Source organism: Scomber scombrus, chromosome 6 (genome assembly GCF_963691925.1).
Source record: "Scomber scombrus chromosome 6, fScoSco1.1, whole genome shotgun sequence".
NCBI classification, from domain to species: domain Eukaryota; kingdom Metazoa; phylum Chordata; class Actinopteri; order Scombriformes; family Scombridae; genus Scomber; species Scomber scombrus.
In genome coordinates this window covers 3,018,406-3,034,111 of record NC_084975.1, presented here as the reverse complement: position 1 = coordinate 3,034,111, position 15,706 = coordinate 3,018,406, and the positions used below count along the sequence as shown (strand labels likewise).

Below are 15,706 nucleotides of genomic sequence, written 5' to 3'. Positions count from 1 at the left end.
CTGACAGAAAGAGACTCAGCTTACACACAGAGAGCTCGAGTTTCCTGTCAGAGAGGAACACAAAACTCTGCTCATCACCGTCTCGTCTTACCTTGTGTGTGTGTGTGTGTGTGTGTGTGTGTGTGTGTGTGTGTGTGTGTGTGTGTGTGTGTGTGTGTGTGTGTGTGTGTGTGTGTGTGTGTGTGTGTGTGTGTGTGTGTGTGTGTGTGTGTGTGTGTGTGTGTGTGTGTGTGTGTGTGTGTGTGTGTGTGTGTGTGTGTCCGTCCTCAGGTCTATACGAGAACTCCTCCGTATTTGTGCAGAAAAAGAGAAGGTGTCCTACACTCTGAAGGTATGACTGTTGATTTAAAGGATTATGTTAAAGTTCTCATTTGACGCTCATCTCTGTTATAAATGTTTCTGAAAATGTTCCATTTAACCCTCCTGTTGTCCTCGAGTCAAGGAAGAAAGGGAGGAAGAAGGAAGGAAAGGAGGGAGGGAGGGAGGGAGGGAGGAAGGAAGGAAGGGAGGAAAAGGGAAGGGAGGGAGGAAGAAGGAAGGAAGGAAAGGAGGAAAAAAGGAAGGAGGGAGGAAGGGAGGAAGAAGGAAGGAGGGAGGAAGGAAGAAGGAAAGGAGGGAGAAAGGAAAGAAGGAAGGAGGGAGGGAGGGAGAAAGCAAAAGAGGAAGGAAGAAAAGAAGGACGGAGGAAGGAAAGAAGGAAGGGAGGGAGGAAGAAGGAAGGGAGAGGGGAAGGAGGAAGAAGGAAAGGAGGAAGGGAGGAAGAAGGAAGGAAGGAAAGCAGGAAGGAGAGAGGGAGGGAGAAAGGAAAAGAGGAAGGAAGGAAAAAAGGACATAGGAAAGAAAGAGAGAAGGAGGGAGGGAGGAAGGATAGGAAGGAGGGAAGGAAAGAAGGAGGGAAGAAAGGGGGATGGAGGAAGGACAGACAGATGGAAGGGAGAGGGGGAGGAAGAAGGAACAGTCAAAACAGACTGGGTCAATATGGGAATGAGTCAGCTTGTTTCTTACAACATCTTGTGTTGCTTAAAATTTCCTTTTATTAGAATCCTCAGAATTCATTTTCCACCTTTTTTTAGATTTCCATGTTGGAGATTTATAACGACAGTCTGAACGACCTGTTGGCTAAAAGCTCCGGCGCCACGCTGGACATCCGAGTCCAGGGAAGTCGGTATCCGTCCCGGGACTGACCCAGATCCAAGTCCAGACCGAGGCCGACATCCTCAGCGTCATGGAAACGGGTGAAAAGAACAGAAAGATCGCCTCGACCAAGATGAACATCCAGAGGTGAGTAAAAACAGAACTAGAGACATCGCTGATTATATCCAGAGCTCATGATGTCATCAGTGGCGTGATCTTCCTCCTCCTCAGTTCCCGCTCTCACCTGGTGGTGGCGCTGGAGGTGGAGGGTTCGGACGAGGGTGTCGGGGCTGATGTCCAGAGGTACGCTGACCCTGTGTGACCTCGCTGGATCTGAGAGGATCTCTAAAACCGAGGCGGAGGGTCAGAGGCTGGTGGAGGCGGCCGCCATCAACAAGTCACTGACGGCGCTCGGACAGGTGAGATGACGCTGCGCTGTTTATTCTGACTCACCTGATCCAGGTAAAGGGTTTTAATGATGTCACTCATGTTCCTCCAAGTTTTAGAGAAGGTAGCGAAGCAGATCTGATGTTTAAGTGTTTCTTTGACTATCTATTAACCTTCCTGTCGTCCTCCTGGGTCAAACTGACCCTGCCTGTCTTTCCTTCCTTCCTTCTTTCCTTCCTTTCCTTCCTCCTTCTCTCTTTCCTTCCTCCCTTCCTTCTTTCCTCTCTCCCTCCTTATTTCCTTCCTTCCTCCCTTCCTCTTTTCCTTTCTCCCTCCCTCACTCCTTCCCTCCTTCCTTCCTTTCCTACCATCCTTCCTTCCTTCCCTCCTTTCCTTCCTTCTTCCTTCATTCCTTCCTTCTTTCTTTCTTCCTTCCTTCCTCTTTTCCTCTCTCCTTCCTTCCTTCCTTCCTTCCTCTTTTCCTCTCTCCTTCCTTCTTTCCTCCCTCCCTCCTTCCTCTCTCCTTTCCTTCCTTCTTCCCTCCTTCCACTCTCCTTTCCTTCCTCCCTCCTTTCCTTCCTTCTTCCCTCCTTTCCTTCCTTCTTCCCTCCTTCCTTCCCTCCTTTCCTTCCTTCTTCTTTCCTTCCTCCCTCCTTTCCTTCCTCCCTCCTTTCCTTCCTACTTCGTTCCTTCCTCCCTCCTTCCTTCCTTCTCCCTTCCTTCCTTGACTTAAGGACAACAGGAGGGTTAAAGCGATACTCTCTAATATACAATACTGTGCATGAGTTTTAGGCACTTTAAAAAACTAAGTAAAAACAGCAGAAATCAATTCCTAATTAAAGTAATTACATTAACAAACATTAAAATTTAAAAAGGTGTAAAAAAAAAAAAAAAAAAAGTACAAACATTAATCAAATAGCAGAAATACGAAGATCAATTCCTAATTAAAGCAACTAGAAACATTCATTAAAATTTAAGATTATGTTTCTAAAGAGTCCCGATGTTATCAGAGAATCGATATTTAAGGTGTGTTGAAGGTTGTTCGATCAGTCTGGAGCATAAAAATATATAATTAACATTTAACCAAGTTTATTAAACAGCAGTTTTATGTTAGACCTTGTTATCCAACTTTATTCCAACATGTTTTTATAGGAAATGATGCTCATTTAACCTTTGTGTCGTCCTCATGGGCCAAATTGACCCCGTCTGTTTTGACTGTTCCTTCTTTCCTCCCTTCCTTCCTTCCGTCCTTCCTCCCTCCTTCTCTTTCTTTCCTTCCTCTCTTTCCTCCCTTCCTCCTCTCTTTCTTTCCTTTCTCTTTCCTCCCTTCCTTCCTCCATCCCCTTCTTCCTTCCTTCTGTCCTTCCTTGCTCCCTCGCTCCTCCTTTCCTTCCCTCCTTTCCTTTATCCCTCCCTCCTTCTCTTTCTTTCCTTCCTCCCTTCTTCTTTTCCTTTATCGCTCGTTCCCTCCTTCATTCTTTCCTCCTTCCTTCCTTCCTCCCTTCTTTTCCTTTATCGCTCCTTCCCTCCTTCATTCTTTCCTCCTTCCTTCCTTCCTTCCTTCCCTCCTTGCTTCTTTCCTCCCTCCTTCCTTCTTTCCTCCCTCCTTCCAGTATCAGATCTGTGAATCACTAGTTAGAACATTTATAGTAGTGTGCAAATGTTTTAGGCACTAAAAGTAAAGTGAGGATGCTTTAAAAAAATAATGACATGAATAGTTTTTATTTATCAGTTAACTTCAAAGTTCAGTAAAAAGCAGAAACTTCTCCTCCTCCTCCTTTCTTCTTCTTCTTAATGTTAATCCCACTCCATGATGTTGAGATTACAGCTCTGTAGGGGCCTTAAACCATCTGCTGCAGGACTCCTCGTTCTTCTTTAGTGTAGTTTATGACTCTGGCTGCATGCAGAATAAATTATGGACCAATCAGACGCCTCCATGATGGTGTTCAGTCAGGTCAAAGGTCGCTGTTTTCTCTCTTTCAGGTGTTCAGTGCTCTGAAGTGTAACGCTCTTCACATCCCGTTCAGAAACTCTAAACTCAGCCTCCTCCTGCAGCCCTGCCTCAGCGGAGATGCAAAGGTAAACTCTTAAACCCTTACATCATGTTTGACAGCTGTACAAACATCCCAAATGTTATTTTCTATTACCTTGAAATTTGATTACTTTTCTTAAAGTGGCCAAAAATGTAAAAGGAGGAAAATATTTTGCACATTTGCACCATTTTATACCAAAAGTAAGACAGAATGCTTTTTCCTTTGTTCTTCCCCTCCTTCCCTTTCTTTGCTCATTCCTCCTTCCATACTTATTTCCTTACTTCCCTATTCTTTTCCTCCCTCCCTCCTTACTCCTTTCCTTCCTTCCTTCATTCCTCCTGTCCCTCCTTCCACCTTTACTTCCTCCCTTCCTCCTGTCCCTCCTTCCACCTTTCCTTCCTCCCTTACTTCTTTCCTCACTTCCTTCCTTCCTTCCTCTTTTCGTCCCTGCCTCCCTCCTTACACCTTTCCTTCTTTCCTTCCTCATTCCTTTCTTCCTTCCTCCCTTACTTCTTTCCTCACTTCCTTCCTTCCTTCTTTTCGTCCCTGCCTCCCTCCTTACTCCTTTCCTTCCTTCCTTCCTTCTGTCCTTCCTTGACCTGAGGACAACAGGAGGGTTAAGAGGGTGAGGGTGTAGACTATAAACAGAATATGAGGCTTAATACTGAATGATCACATTTCATTCTTTAATAATCAACATTATGAGACTTCCTGCAGTGATGTCACAGAGTTTTAATCACTAACATCTAACTGTGCTCTGGTCTCTCTGCAGTGCTGCGTGTTTGTGAACGTGAGTCCGGATGCAAAGGACGCAGCGGAAACTCTGAGCACGCTGCAGTTCGGCTCCACCATACGACAGGTTTCACTCGGCAAAGCCACGCAGAACATCGTACCCAATAAAAACAAGACCAGTCAAGTCAAGTAGACGACAAGCTGAAGATCCAGATATTATATTTATTTAACAAAAAATATTAGAGGATGTTTGTTTGTTTAACCCTCCTGTTGTCCTCGAGTCAAGGGAGGAAGGGAGGGAGGAAAGGAGGGAGGGAGGGAGGAAGGAAGGATGGAAGGGAGGAAAGAAAGGAGAAAGGAAGGAAGGAAGGATGGATGGAAGGGAGGAAAGAAAGGATAAAGGAAGGAAGGAAGGATGGATGGAAGGGAGGAAAGGAAAAAAGGAAGGGAGGAAAGGAAATAGGGAAGGAGGGAGGAAGGAAGGAGGGAAGGAAGGTAGGAGGGAGGGAGAAAAGAAAAGAAGGAGGAAGGAAGGAAGGAAGGAAAGAAGGACAGAGGAAAGAAAGAAGGAAGGAGGGAGGGAGAGAGAAAGGAAAAGAAGGACAGAGGAAAGAAGGAAGTAGGGAGGGAGAAAGGAGAGAGGGAGGAAGGACAGACGGAAGGAAAGAAGGAACAGTCCAAACAGACGGGGTCAATTTGACCCGGGAGGACGACAGGAAGGTTAAATCTTGTGTGTGATGTGTCACAGCTCAGGGACTTAGTGCTGTTTTTGTACATATGTAGATTTTCGGGGGGATTTTAAGCCTTTGATGGACAGATGACAGATTAGGAGGGAAAGATGTAAGTGAGTCTTAAAGTGCACGCTCAGGCTGCATGAATGAGTTTTTCACAGTGCTCCTGTCCATAAGTGCTCCGAGGTTTATTGTCCAGAAGTCCTCACTGTGTCTCAGCTGCAGGATCCTCTGTTCTTCAGCAGCTGGTTGAGGACGCTCGTCTGTTTGAGCGCTCTGAGATTAGAGATGTCCTCAGCGATCACCGGGATCTCCTCTCCGTGATTCGGCTTGTTGCTATGGTCGTCGTCGTCGCTGTCGGACAGCGTGCACAGGAGGGCGTCGTTCTCGTACGTAGGAAAGTAATATCTGAGGAGAGATGGAGGTCAGAGGTTAAAGGCTGAGGTTAAATGTGATATATTATTATTATGCTTTTCTTTACATATTCTAGGACAGTTTTTATTGAAGAAATAATCATTTTAGGTCATTTGAAATTGAGTTTTTGCCTGTAACACCATTAATACACCTTCCCTCTTTCTTTGCTACTTCCTCCTTCCATACTTATTTCCTCACTTCCTTACTTCCTTCCTTCCCCTTTTCCTCCCTCCCTCCCTCCTTCCCTCCCTCCCTCCCTCCTTCCCTCCTTACTCCTTTCCTTCCTTCCTTCCTTCTGTCCCTCCTTCCACCTTTCCTTCCTCCCTTACTTCTTTCCTCACTTTCTTCCTTCCTCATTCCTTCCTCCCTCCCTTCCTCCTGTCCCTCCTTCCACCTTTCCTTCCTCCCTTACTTCTTTCCTCACTTCCTTCCTTCCTTCCTTGCACTGGAAAGAAACAGCGTGTTCACATCAGTCCCGTCCACTGGTTGCCTGTTCATTTTAGGATCCAGTTCAAGGTTTTATTAATAGTTTTTAAGTGTTTAAATGGTCTGGCACCATCTTATTTATCAGAGCTTGTACAGCCTCACAGTACTACTAGGGCACTTAGGTCGGCAAACCAGCTGCTCCTGGCAGAACCTCGGTCCAGACCCTGTACTCGTGGGGACAGAACCTTCTCAGTAGAACAGCCTTCCTATCCAGGTTACAGCTGCACAGTCTGTTGAGCACTTTAAGACACTGCTGAAAACCCATCTTTTCTCCTTGGCGTTCAGCCCCTATCTTTACTTTTACTCTTTTTTAAATTGAGCTCTTACTATTCCTTTATTGTTTTATTTATTATTATTATATTTGTGTATGATTATATTGTATATTAATAACTGTATACAGCACTTTGGTTCAACTGAGGTTGTTTTTAAATGTGCTTTATAAATAAAAATAAAGCTTAAAGTTAATGAATGGAGAAAAACTACATTTTCCATCTGTAACACACTGATGAGAATGAGTGAACATACACAGGAAACCTCAGTAGGATTATCTACTTTTGCCTTTGTAAATTTTTGCAGGTATCATTTGATGTGAAACAAACAGTGAACGTGACAGTGTGCAGAAGCTTTGTGATTGCTCTTTCCTCCTACACACCTGTCACTACTCAGGTGTGCACAGATTTATTTATTTTATTATGTATTATATACATTCTGAGTCTTAATAATTGTCAATACATCATTTTGAAACAAGGATTTTGTCATTCCTATTGTCTTTTTTCTTACCTCTACATGTGGGGTAATAATGGTCTGAGTTTTGGAACTACATTTCCCATCATGCTTTTGTCAAAGACTTCAAAGATATTCCAGTAGAGACACAGAATATAAAAATAAACCACATTTAGCACTAAAACTAATAAACTAAAGACAAACACAGCTGCTGGACTCACTGCGGTTGGTCCCAGGTTGAAATGTCCGGCAGCTTCATGGCGTGACCCTCGGCCACGATGTGACGCAGGACGTCGGCTCTGGAGTCGAACTTCTCCTGGCAGCCGTAGCAACGGCTCTGATGGATCTGACGCCGGATGTAGTTCACCAGTTTGACCTGCTGGTAGAACCTGAGATCTGAGGAGAGAGGAAGCACAGAGAGAAACGTCAACGAGATGAGACGCAATACACAGTATGTATCAATCCTTATAATACAATACAGTCTGTAGTTTAATAGTTTTAACCCTCCTGTTGTCCTCGAGGGAGGAAGGGAGGAAGGGAGGAAGAAGGAAGGAAAGGAGGAAGAAGGAGGGAGGGAGGGTGGAAGGAAAGGAGGGTGGAAGGAAGGAAGGGAGGGTGGAAGGAAGGGAGGAAAGGAAAGAAGGAAGGGAGGCAGGAAAAGAAGGAAGGAAGGACAGAGGAAATAAGGAAGGAAGGAAGGATGGAAAGGAGGGAGGGAGAGAGGGAGGGTGGAAGGAAGGGAGGAAAGGAAGGAAAGGAGGAAGAAGGAGGGAGGGAGGGTGGAAGGAAAGGAGGGTGGAAGGAAGGAAGGGAGGGTGGAAGGAAGGGAGGAAAGGAAAGAAGGAAGGGAGGCAGGAAAAGAAGGAAGGAAGGACAGAGGAAATAAGGAAGGAAGGAAGGATGGGAGGGAGGGAGGGAGGGAGGGAGGGTGGAAGGAAGGGAGGAAAGGAAAGAAGGAAGGGAGGCAGGAAAAGAAGGAAGGAAAGACAGAGGAAATAAGGAAGGAAGGTAGGAGGGAGGGAGAAAGGAAAAGAGGAAGGAAGGAAAGAAGGACAGAGGAAAGAAGGTAGGGGGGAGGAAAGAAAGGAGGGAGGAAGGAAGGGAAAGAAGGAAGGAGGGAAGGGGGATGGAGGAAGGAAAGAAGGAAGGGAGGAAAGAGAGAGGAAGGAAAGAAAGAAGGAGGGAGGAAAGAAAGAAAGAACATTCAAAACAGACAGGGTCAATTTGACCCGGGAGCACGACAGGAAGGTTAAAATCTAATTTTCAGTCAGTTTTTGGACATTTTTGTTTATTTTATGAAGTAGTTTTTACTCACTGAGTTCAATCCTCAACTTATGGAGATCAAAGTCATGAGTTTCCTGAGAAAAACAAGACAAACAATGATTTAAAAAAAGTAAAAACAGACTAAAAACAAAGAAAACTTGCTTGTTAATCATGTAAAATAACGTCTGTGTGTGTGTGTGTGTGTGTGTGTGTGTGTGTGTGTGTGTGTGTGTGTGTGTGTGTGTGTGTGTGTGTGTGTGTGTGTGTGTGTGTGTGTGTGTGTGTGTGTGTGTGTGTGTGTGTGTGTGTGTGTGTGTGTGTGTGTGTGTGTGTGTGTGTGTGTGTGTGTGCGTGCGTGCGTGCGCTCTACCTTCATGTGTGTGTAGATCTGCTCCATGGTCTCAGACTGATGATCACAGAACAGACACACAGCAGAGACGGGATGAGCCTGCCAGTCCGACCAATCACTGCAGACGATACGCAGATGTCAGACAGATATGATATAAACACATAAAGCTTAAAACTTTAAATTCTAAACAGAGAAAAACTAAATGAACTAATGTGTTGTGAATCTTTTTGGTTCCTGATGAAGACACTTACTCGTCCTCTTCATCCACCAGCTCTCTGTCGTCTTCGCTCTGCACTTCCTCCCAGGTCTTCCCCAGCTCCTGTAGAGAGAGACAGAGCACATACTGATATATTAAAGATGGAGTGAAGAGCTTTAGTCTCCCTATTCTGGCTGTGAGAATAAAGGGATATGACTGTTATATTAAATAAATGTATTTTAACATCTCGTACAGCTTCAGGTAGAAGCTCCATTGTTTTGGAGCATACTAATAGAAAGATGCACTTCCTGTTTTCTTGTGTGTATTTAAAAACTCAGCAGTAGATGATCTGAGAGCTTTAAAAACAAGAAGCTTAAAATCTATTTTAAAACATACTGGGAATCAATGAAGTATAAGAAGCAAGAAAATCATCAAACACTAAAGGAGACACCATAGTTTTCTTCTTCTTCCTCCCTTTCTTTCTTTCTTTCTATTTAATGTTGATTTTTTTTCTTAGATGCTTGCTGCTCTCAAGGAAACCTACAAACCTACGGCTACAGTAAGCAGACTTTTAAACTTTCTCTTTTTTTTCCTTTTTCTATGAATTTAAAATGACTACAACATACTGTAACTATTTAAATGTATACTGTAAATATTGTTATTGATTTACCTTTATCTAATTGATACATTTATGAATTGTTATGTTGTATCACTGACTGATACCTAATCACATTACTTGTGTTGACATCACTATGTAGCTTATATTACATGTGCAATCTACCCTAAAAACTGGTAGATAAGTTGCATCAGTGTATAAGAAGCACCCCACTTTTTTATGGAAAAAAAAAATGGTATTAAAGGTGCATTTTATTAACTGTTTTCTATGGTAAACTTAATTTCAGGTGTTAAAAAAAAAAGTGGTTTTACTTCTAAAAGTCAAAAGAACTTTATCCCCAGTGAAGGTTTAGTTTGAAGGGTTTTTTTTACCAGATAGTTGATGATGTAGAATCGGTCGTATTCGTGGTTGTTGGCGTTGATGCGGCGGTGAGCTTTCTTCCTCATGTGATCCTTCAGCGTGGTTTTATCTCTGAAGGTTTTCTCACAGTACAAACACTGCAGACTGAAAGCAGGGAGGAAAAAAATAACACATATAAACATTTTAAACTCACAAACAGCTGATTTAAAAATGTCCATCACGTCTGATTCAACACTTTCTAAACTAGTCTTTCCCATAGACTGTATATAAGAAATGGACGTAACATCCTTGACGTCACCCATTGGTTTGTGGACTGCTGCTCGGAGGCCAATAGTATCAGATCTGAGCACCGCCATCTTGAAAATTTCAGGTGCATGCTGGGAAAAATAAAAACATTGATTCTACTTATATGGGCATCAGGAGGAGCATGAGGCGCCCTCCTGAACCTGTGAACCAATCAACCTGTCAATCACGACGTAGCCACGCCCTAATGCATACCCTGCTTTATCGTCACATATAAAATCAGGGAGGCCAAAATGTCCCAAATGAACATCATACTGCATTGAAGAAGGCTTTAAACTAGCGATTGAGACCATAAACACATTTTGAAAACGTTTACTGAGGTTAGAAATCAAGTGAGAAGTTGGTGAATTCTCCATTGACTTGTATAGAGACGGAAGTCCTTTTGACACCAAAACGGTCGCCCCCTGGTGGCCTTTTGATAGAATGCAGTTTTAAGTGACTTCTGCGTTGGCCTCATTTCAGAGGACCAGAACTCCCCGCCTGGTCTTTCCACTCACTGGGAGCATTAACCCTTTAAACCCTTATGCTTTTTTGCACTGTGACCATTAACACACAGGAAACTATGACTGACATACTGTGATAGTGAAGAAAACTCTAAACCTGATGATTAGAAGGAAAAATCTGCAGTTATGAAGAACTTCAGAGAAAGTTTAGCAGAATCTAACAAGGTGTGTGTGTGTTGTATTATATGACTTAATTATAACTCTGATGATGAGGTGCATGTTTATTGACATATTATATGATAATAAGTGTTGAAGCTCAGCAGCATTAATGAATATGAACTCTAATTTCATGCTTGAAGGAAGACGAGCTTGTTCTCATTTCCTGACAAAATGCACAAATTAAACTCACAAATTAACTTTAAGGATTTAATTTAAAACAGTTTCAAGAAACTTTATCTCAAGTTTAAATCTAAACTTTTATTTTTATTTTTTTACTGCCTCCATGTTGGTTCTTACTTGTCCAGTTTGCACTGCAGAGTGTTGAGGAAGTCGTCGCAGTAGACGATGTTGTCCGGCAGCCCGATGCTGAAGGAATGTTCTCTGGCCATGTGGTTCAACAGAGACGACCTGAAGACCACGGAGGGAAGGGTTTTATTTTAAAAAGAGGAATTATACTGTAGAGGTGAGTGTTTTTAACCTTCCTGTCGTCCTCCCGGGTCAAATTGACCCCCTCTGTTCCTTCTTTCCTCCCGTCCTTCCTTCCGTCTTTCCTTCCTCCCTCCCTCCTTCTCTCGTTCGTTCCTTCCTTCCCTTCTGTCCTTTATTCCTCCCTCCCTCTTTTCCTTCCTTTTTCCTCCCTTCCTTCCCTCCTTCCTTCCTTCCTCCTTTCCTTCCTTCCTTCCTCCCTTCTTTCCTTCCATCCTCCCTACTTCCTTCCTTCCATCCATCCTTCCTTCCTCCATCCTTTCCTTCCTTCCTCCCTCCTTTCCTTCCTTCCTTCCTCCTTTCCTTCCTTCCCTTCCTTCCTCCCTCCTTTCCTTCCTTCCTTCTTCCTTCCTTCTTCCTTCCTCCCTTCCTTCCTCCCTCCCTTCTTCCTTCCTCCCTCCTTTCCTTCCTTCCTTCCTTCCTCCCTCCTTTCCTTCCTTCCATCCTCCCTATAGATTATCTTTTACTGATGTAAAACCTCTCAGGAAGTTAATTTAAAGTTAAATCTATAAAGTACAGAACCTGTTTCCAGAGAATTCGTCGCTGCAGAACATGCAGACACGATGGAAGCTGCTGTCGTCTCTCTCCTTCTGCTGCTGCTCCAACACTTCCTCCTGAGGAAGGAAGAGACACGCTGTCAGAGAAACACCACAGAAGAAGAGCAGCACAGGACTTTGACTGGAATATAATGTATGACAAACAGTCAGGAGCTTAAATGAGCATTAAGTGTTTGATGCTTTCTTCTCTCTTTAGATCCTCACCAGTCGTTTCTGCTGCAGATTCTCTCGGAGGATTCGGTCTTCTGGAAGAACGTCACACAGCAGGAAGTAGTCCTCCTGTTTCTCTGCAGGAACGAGACGAGTTTTACATGAGCTGCGACAGACTTTATGATATTTACACTGTTTACAGGATGAAGTCAAGAATGCATTTATACATTATCATCACATCACAGCTTCCAGTGTTGCTCCAGTTTTGTGATTTCTTCAGATTTGGTCATTTTAACTTTATTTTCACCGTTTATTTTCTTTAATTTTTTGTGGATTTCATGTTGTTTTCTAATAATTTGTAGCATCTACTTCCCTCTGAACTGCAGCCCTCATCACTGCTGAAAGGTAATACATCAGCAACACTTTTAGTAATTGATTATTTGGAAGTTTTCAAGCAAAAATGGCAAATATTTGATGGTTCTCAGTTGTTAAATATGAGACGTTTCTCTTCCTTTTGGTCTTTTGATATATTTAGTGATATTGTGATGGGATTATTTTACTATCTATAGATGTTTTATAGAAGAAGGTGATTAATGTATCAATATAAAAAAATAATCAGCAGATGAATCAATAATGAATCGATGGTTCTTTGCAGCTCTGAACTGGACTCACCGACGGGGCCGGTGGAGTTCGTCTTGATGACGCTGCAGAAATCTGTGACGGGCTGCTCCAAGAATCTGCCTTTCCAGTAGAGCATGTACCTGACGGAGGAGCGGAGGACAGGAAACGCATCATCAGAGCGTCATCAGAGCTCACAGGTAAACATGACGGAGAAGATTTAACTCAACAGGAGGTTTTACTGTCAGAGAAGTGATTATATACTGTGATACATAACATTCAATAATCAACATATAGTTTAATAAACACATCTGAGGTCAAACTGTGCAGCTCATATATGATAACTACCAGAGAAAGAGTTAATAGAGATGAGTTATACTGTTCAAATCAATACAAACATTTCTCTTATAATGATATTTATATAAAACAAACAGGAAATGGACACATAACATCAAATAAATAAAAAAAATTGAAATGAAAATGATCAGTTTTGTATTGATCTACATGTGTAAAAAAAAATCTTAATTTGACTGAGATACATTTAAAAAAAAAAATTAGTAACAATATAAAAATAAAATATATGAAAAAGAAAGAAGAAAAATGAAAAAGGAAGAGGAGGAAGATGAGGAAGGAAAGAAAGATAAAAAGAAAAAGGAGGGAGATGAGGAACGAAAGAACGAGAGAAAGAAAGAAGGAAAGAACAAGAAGGAGGGAGGTGAGGTAAAAAAAGAGGAGAAGGAAGAAAGAACAAGGAGGGAGATGAGGTAAGAAAGAAAGAAAAAGAAAGAAAGAAAAAGAAGGGAGATGAGGAAACAGAGAAAGAAAGAAAAGGGAAGGAAATGAAAAACAAGGAAAGAAGGAAGAAAGAAAGAAAGAAATAGTTTTCTGCAGCCAGCATCTATAAAAATGAAAGATTGACTCAGTTAATTAATATATTTCTCTTTTTCTTCTATCTGCTCTGTTCTGTGTTTCATTTTATTAATTTAAAGTCTTAAATTCAGATTATTTATATTTTTGCTGCCGAGTTTCATAAAATAACTTTTTTTACTTTGGCAGGTCTGCGATGAGTTTGACGTCGGCGATGACGAGCTTGTGCTGCAGCAGCAGATGTTTGAGGAGAACGTCTTTCTGCTCAAACTCAGAACAGAACAGACACACCAGCAGCTCCGTGCTGGGACGCTGCTGCAGACTGGGAGCACTGGGAGCACTGGACTCATCATCAGCTGACTGCTCTGGAAAACACAACGGCTCCAGGATGCTGTCATCACCTGAAACACACACAGAGAACTCAGGTTACACACACACATTATATACACACATACACACACACGTTATATACACACACACATTATATACACACATACAGAGCTGAGGTTAAATAACACACACATATATTACACACACAGCTCAGGTTAAACAACACACATAGATTGTACACATACAAACACAGAGCTGATTTTAAATAATACACACACATTATATACACACACACACACACACACACACACACACAGAGAGAGAGCTGAGGTTAAATAACACACACACACACACACACACACACACACACACTCACACACAGAACTGACGTTAAATAAGACACACACACACACACACACACACACACACACACACACACACACACACACACACACACACGTTGCGATTTATTATTATCATAGTATTTGTTTATTTTCAATGAATTAACGATTTAACATGATTTCTGACTGTCTAGTAATCTGTAACTATCAGCTGGATATAAGGAGGATATTGAGTCTGTACTCTGTACCTCTTATTTGGTCTATAAAGTGTCAAAAAATGATGAAAATGCCAATCGCTGTTTCCCCAAATCCCCAAAGATCGTCAAATGACTTAATATGTCCTGACTAACAATCCAAAACCCAAATATTCAATGTACTCTCACATTTTAAACCTTTAACATCAGGCAGTTGGTTAGCCTGTTAGCTCAGCCGGCTAGCTGCTATCTGTTTAGCTCCTAATGTTACAAATAAAAGAGCTGACAGTCGGTTTTAATATCGGACACAGACTATTTAGTTTATTCCCATATTTAAAAACCATCTCAGAAAACAAAAAGGCTTCATTAAGTCAAATTAAACGTTTAAAAACTTCACCGTACCGTCTTTACTCTCGTCACGGGCAGCCATCTTCCTGCACCACGTGGTAATAACAGCGGCTAACGGACCAATCAGAAGCGAGGAAATGACCCCCGTGCTGCCTTCAGGGTCTGCTGGTAAACGCACATGTGACACGGTGCGTTCACGTGTTGGACAGACAATAGTAAATTACTGTTTTAAGGACTGATGCTTGATTAAAGCGATTAATGGCTGATTTTTAATAAAAGAGTAAAAGAAAAACATATTTACAGAGGAACACGAAGAATACAAAACATTATTAAAAGGTATTATTTAGATGAAGTACACTGATAAAAGATAAATATGGGTTAAAGTTGTTTGTTATTGTTATTGTAGAAGAAGAGATAAAAGTCACGTCACATTTATTTATAGAGCATAATTAAAAAGTAACAGGGGTTGACCAAAGTGCTCTACAGAAAATTTTTAAAATATGGTTAAATAAAGACAACTTAATAAAATAAGTAACTGTGAGAGTCAATGTTAATATTTTATCACACTATTAAGAATTAAGGGAGCTCAAATGTGATTCTGTAGCCTAAAGGAGGATCTTTAGCGGGGGTTTAAAAGTGGTGATAGATGTTCCTCAGTGATAGAAAAAGCTCTGTAACCTTTTTGGATAGCTACACGTTGCTTTTATTTTACTCATTTATTTATTCACTATATTAATTATTTGTTCTCTGTGCAATGCTGCTGTGCTTTTAGGATTCATTCATTGTATTTCTCAGTATCTGTAAAACACTTTGGTCATCTTTTGTTGCTTTTTACCTTCGTGTCATCCTCGTTCCTTTCCTCCCTCCTTTCCTTCCTTCTTCCTTCCTTCCTCCTTCCTTTCCTTCTTCCTTCCCTCCTTCCTCCCTCCTTTCCTTCCTCCTTCCTTCCTTCCTTCCTTGATTCCCTCCTTCCTTCCTCCCTCCTTTCCTTCCTTCTTCCTCCCTCCTTTCCTTCCTTCTTCCTCCCTCCCTTCCTTCCTTCCTCACCCCCTCCCTTCCTTCCTTCCTTCTTTCCTTGATTCCCTCCTACCTTCCTCCCTCCTTTCCTTCCTTCTTCCTCCCTCCCTTCCTTCCTTCTTCCTCCCTTCCTTCCTTAACTCGAAGACAACAAGAGGGTTAAAACTGTCTCTCCAGATTGCCAAAAGAAAGAAATGTCCTTATTTTTGCCGTCAACTTTAAGTAGAATAACTCCTGTTAATCATGAACTGATTTGAACTGAAAGATGAAATCTAGATTTAAGGCAGGTGTGCTGAGACATTTTCACGTCCGATAATAATGAGATCTTGTGTTTTTGCTTTTGTTTAACTGAAGGAAATGTTTGGCCTTCAAGCATTTCACATCCTCCAGACAACTTTAAAACAGAAAG

At 42.1% G+C, this 15,706-nt stretch overlaps 2 protein-coding genes across 2 annotated transcripts in view; one reads left to right on the top strand and one right to left on the bottom strand.

Annotated features, from left to right (window-relative positions):
• LOC133981861 (uncharacterized) overlaps positions 1-4,550 on the top strand; it is a 9,389-nt gene extending 4,839 nt beyond the window's left edge. Inside the window, 7 exon segments of the mRNA XM_062420722.1 lie at positions 271-331; positions 1,074-1,152; positions 1,155-1,281; positions 1,366-1,411; positions 1,413-1,553; positions 3,505-3,600; positions 4,327-4,550. Coding sequence (XP_062276706.1) covers positions 271-331; positions 1,074-1,152; positions 1,155-1,281; positions 1,366-1,411; positions 1,413-1,553; positions 3,505-3,600; positions 4,327-4,479 — 703 coding nt within the window. The 3' untranslated portion in view covers positions 4,480-4,550.
• A 297-nt stretch (positions 4,551-4,847) lies between these two features.
• Positions 4,848-14,362, bottom strand: znf277 (zinc finger protein 277). The gene is made up of 12 exons (XM_062421012.1): positions 14,335-14,362; positions 13,249-13,468; positions 12,255-12,343; positions 11,637-11,719; positions 11,398-11,489; positions 10,687-10,797; positions 9,436-9,568; positions 8,504-8,571; positions 8,274-8,370; positions 7,956-7,998; positions 6,862-7,036; positions 4,848-5,425 (listed from the first exon to the last, which is right to left on the bottom strand). Exons 1-12 carry the CDS (start codon positions 14,360-14,362, stop codon positions 5,233-5,235), a joined length of 1,332 nt encoding a protein of 443 aa, XP_062276996.1. The 3' UTR covers positions 4,848-5,232.
• Positions 14,363-15,706: the final 1,344 nt, after the last annotated feature.

What these genes read in the sequence shown, in the direction of transcription:
- znf277 (XM_062421012.1), bottom strand. Translation starts at nt 14,362, where the DNA reads ATGGCTGCCCGTGACGAGAGTAAAGACG. An exon ending in CTCATCGCAGACCTGCCAAA is followed by an intron (nt 12,344 to 13,248) that starts GTAAAAAAAGTT and finishes CTCCTCCGTCAG; the next exon opens with GTACATGCTCTACTGGAAAG. An exon ending in AGATCTACACACACATGAAG is followed by an intron (nt 7,999 to 8,273) that starts GTAGAGCGCACG and finishes TGTTTTTCTCAG; the next exon opens with GAAACTCATGACTTTGATCT.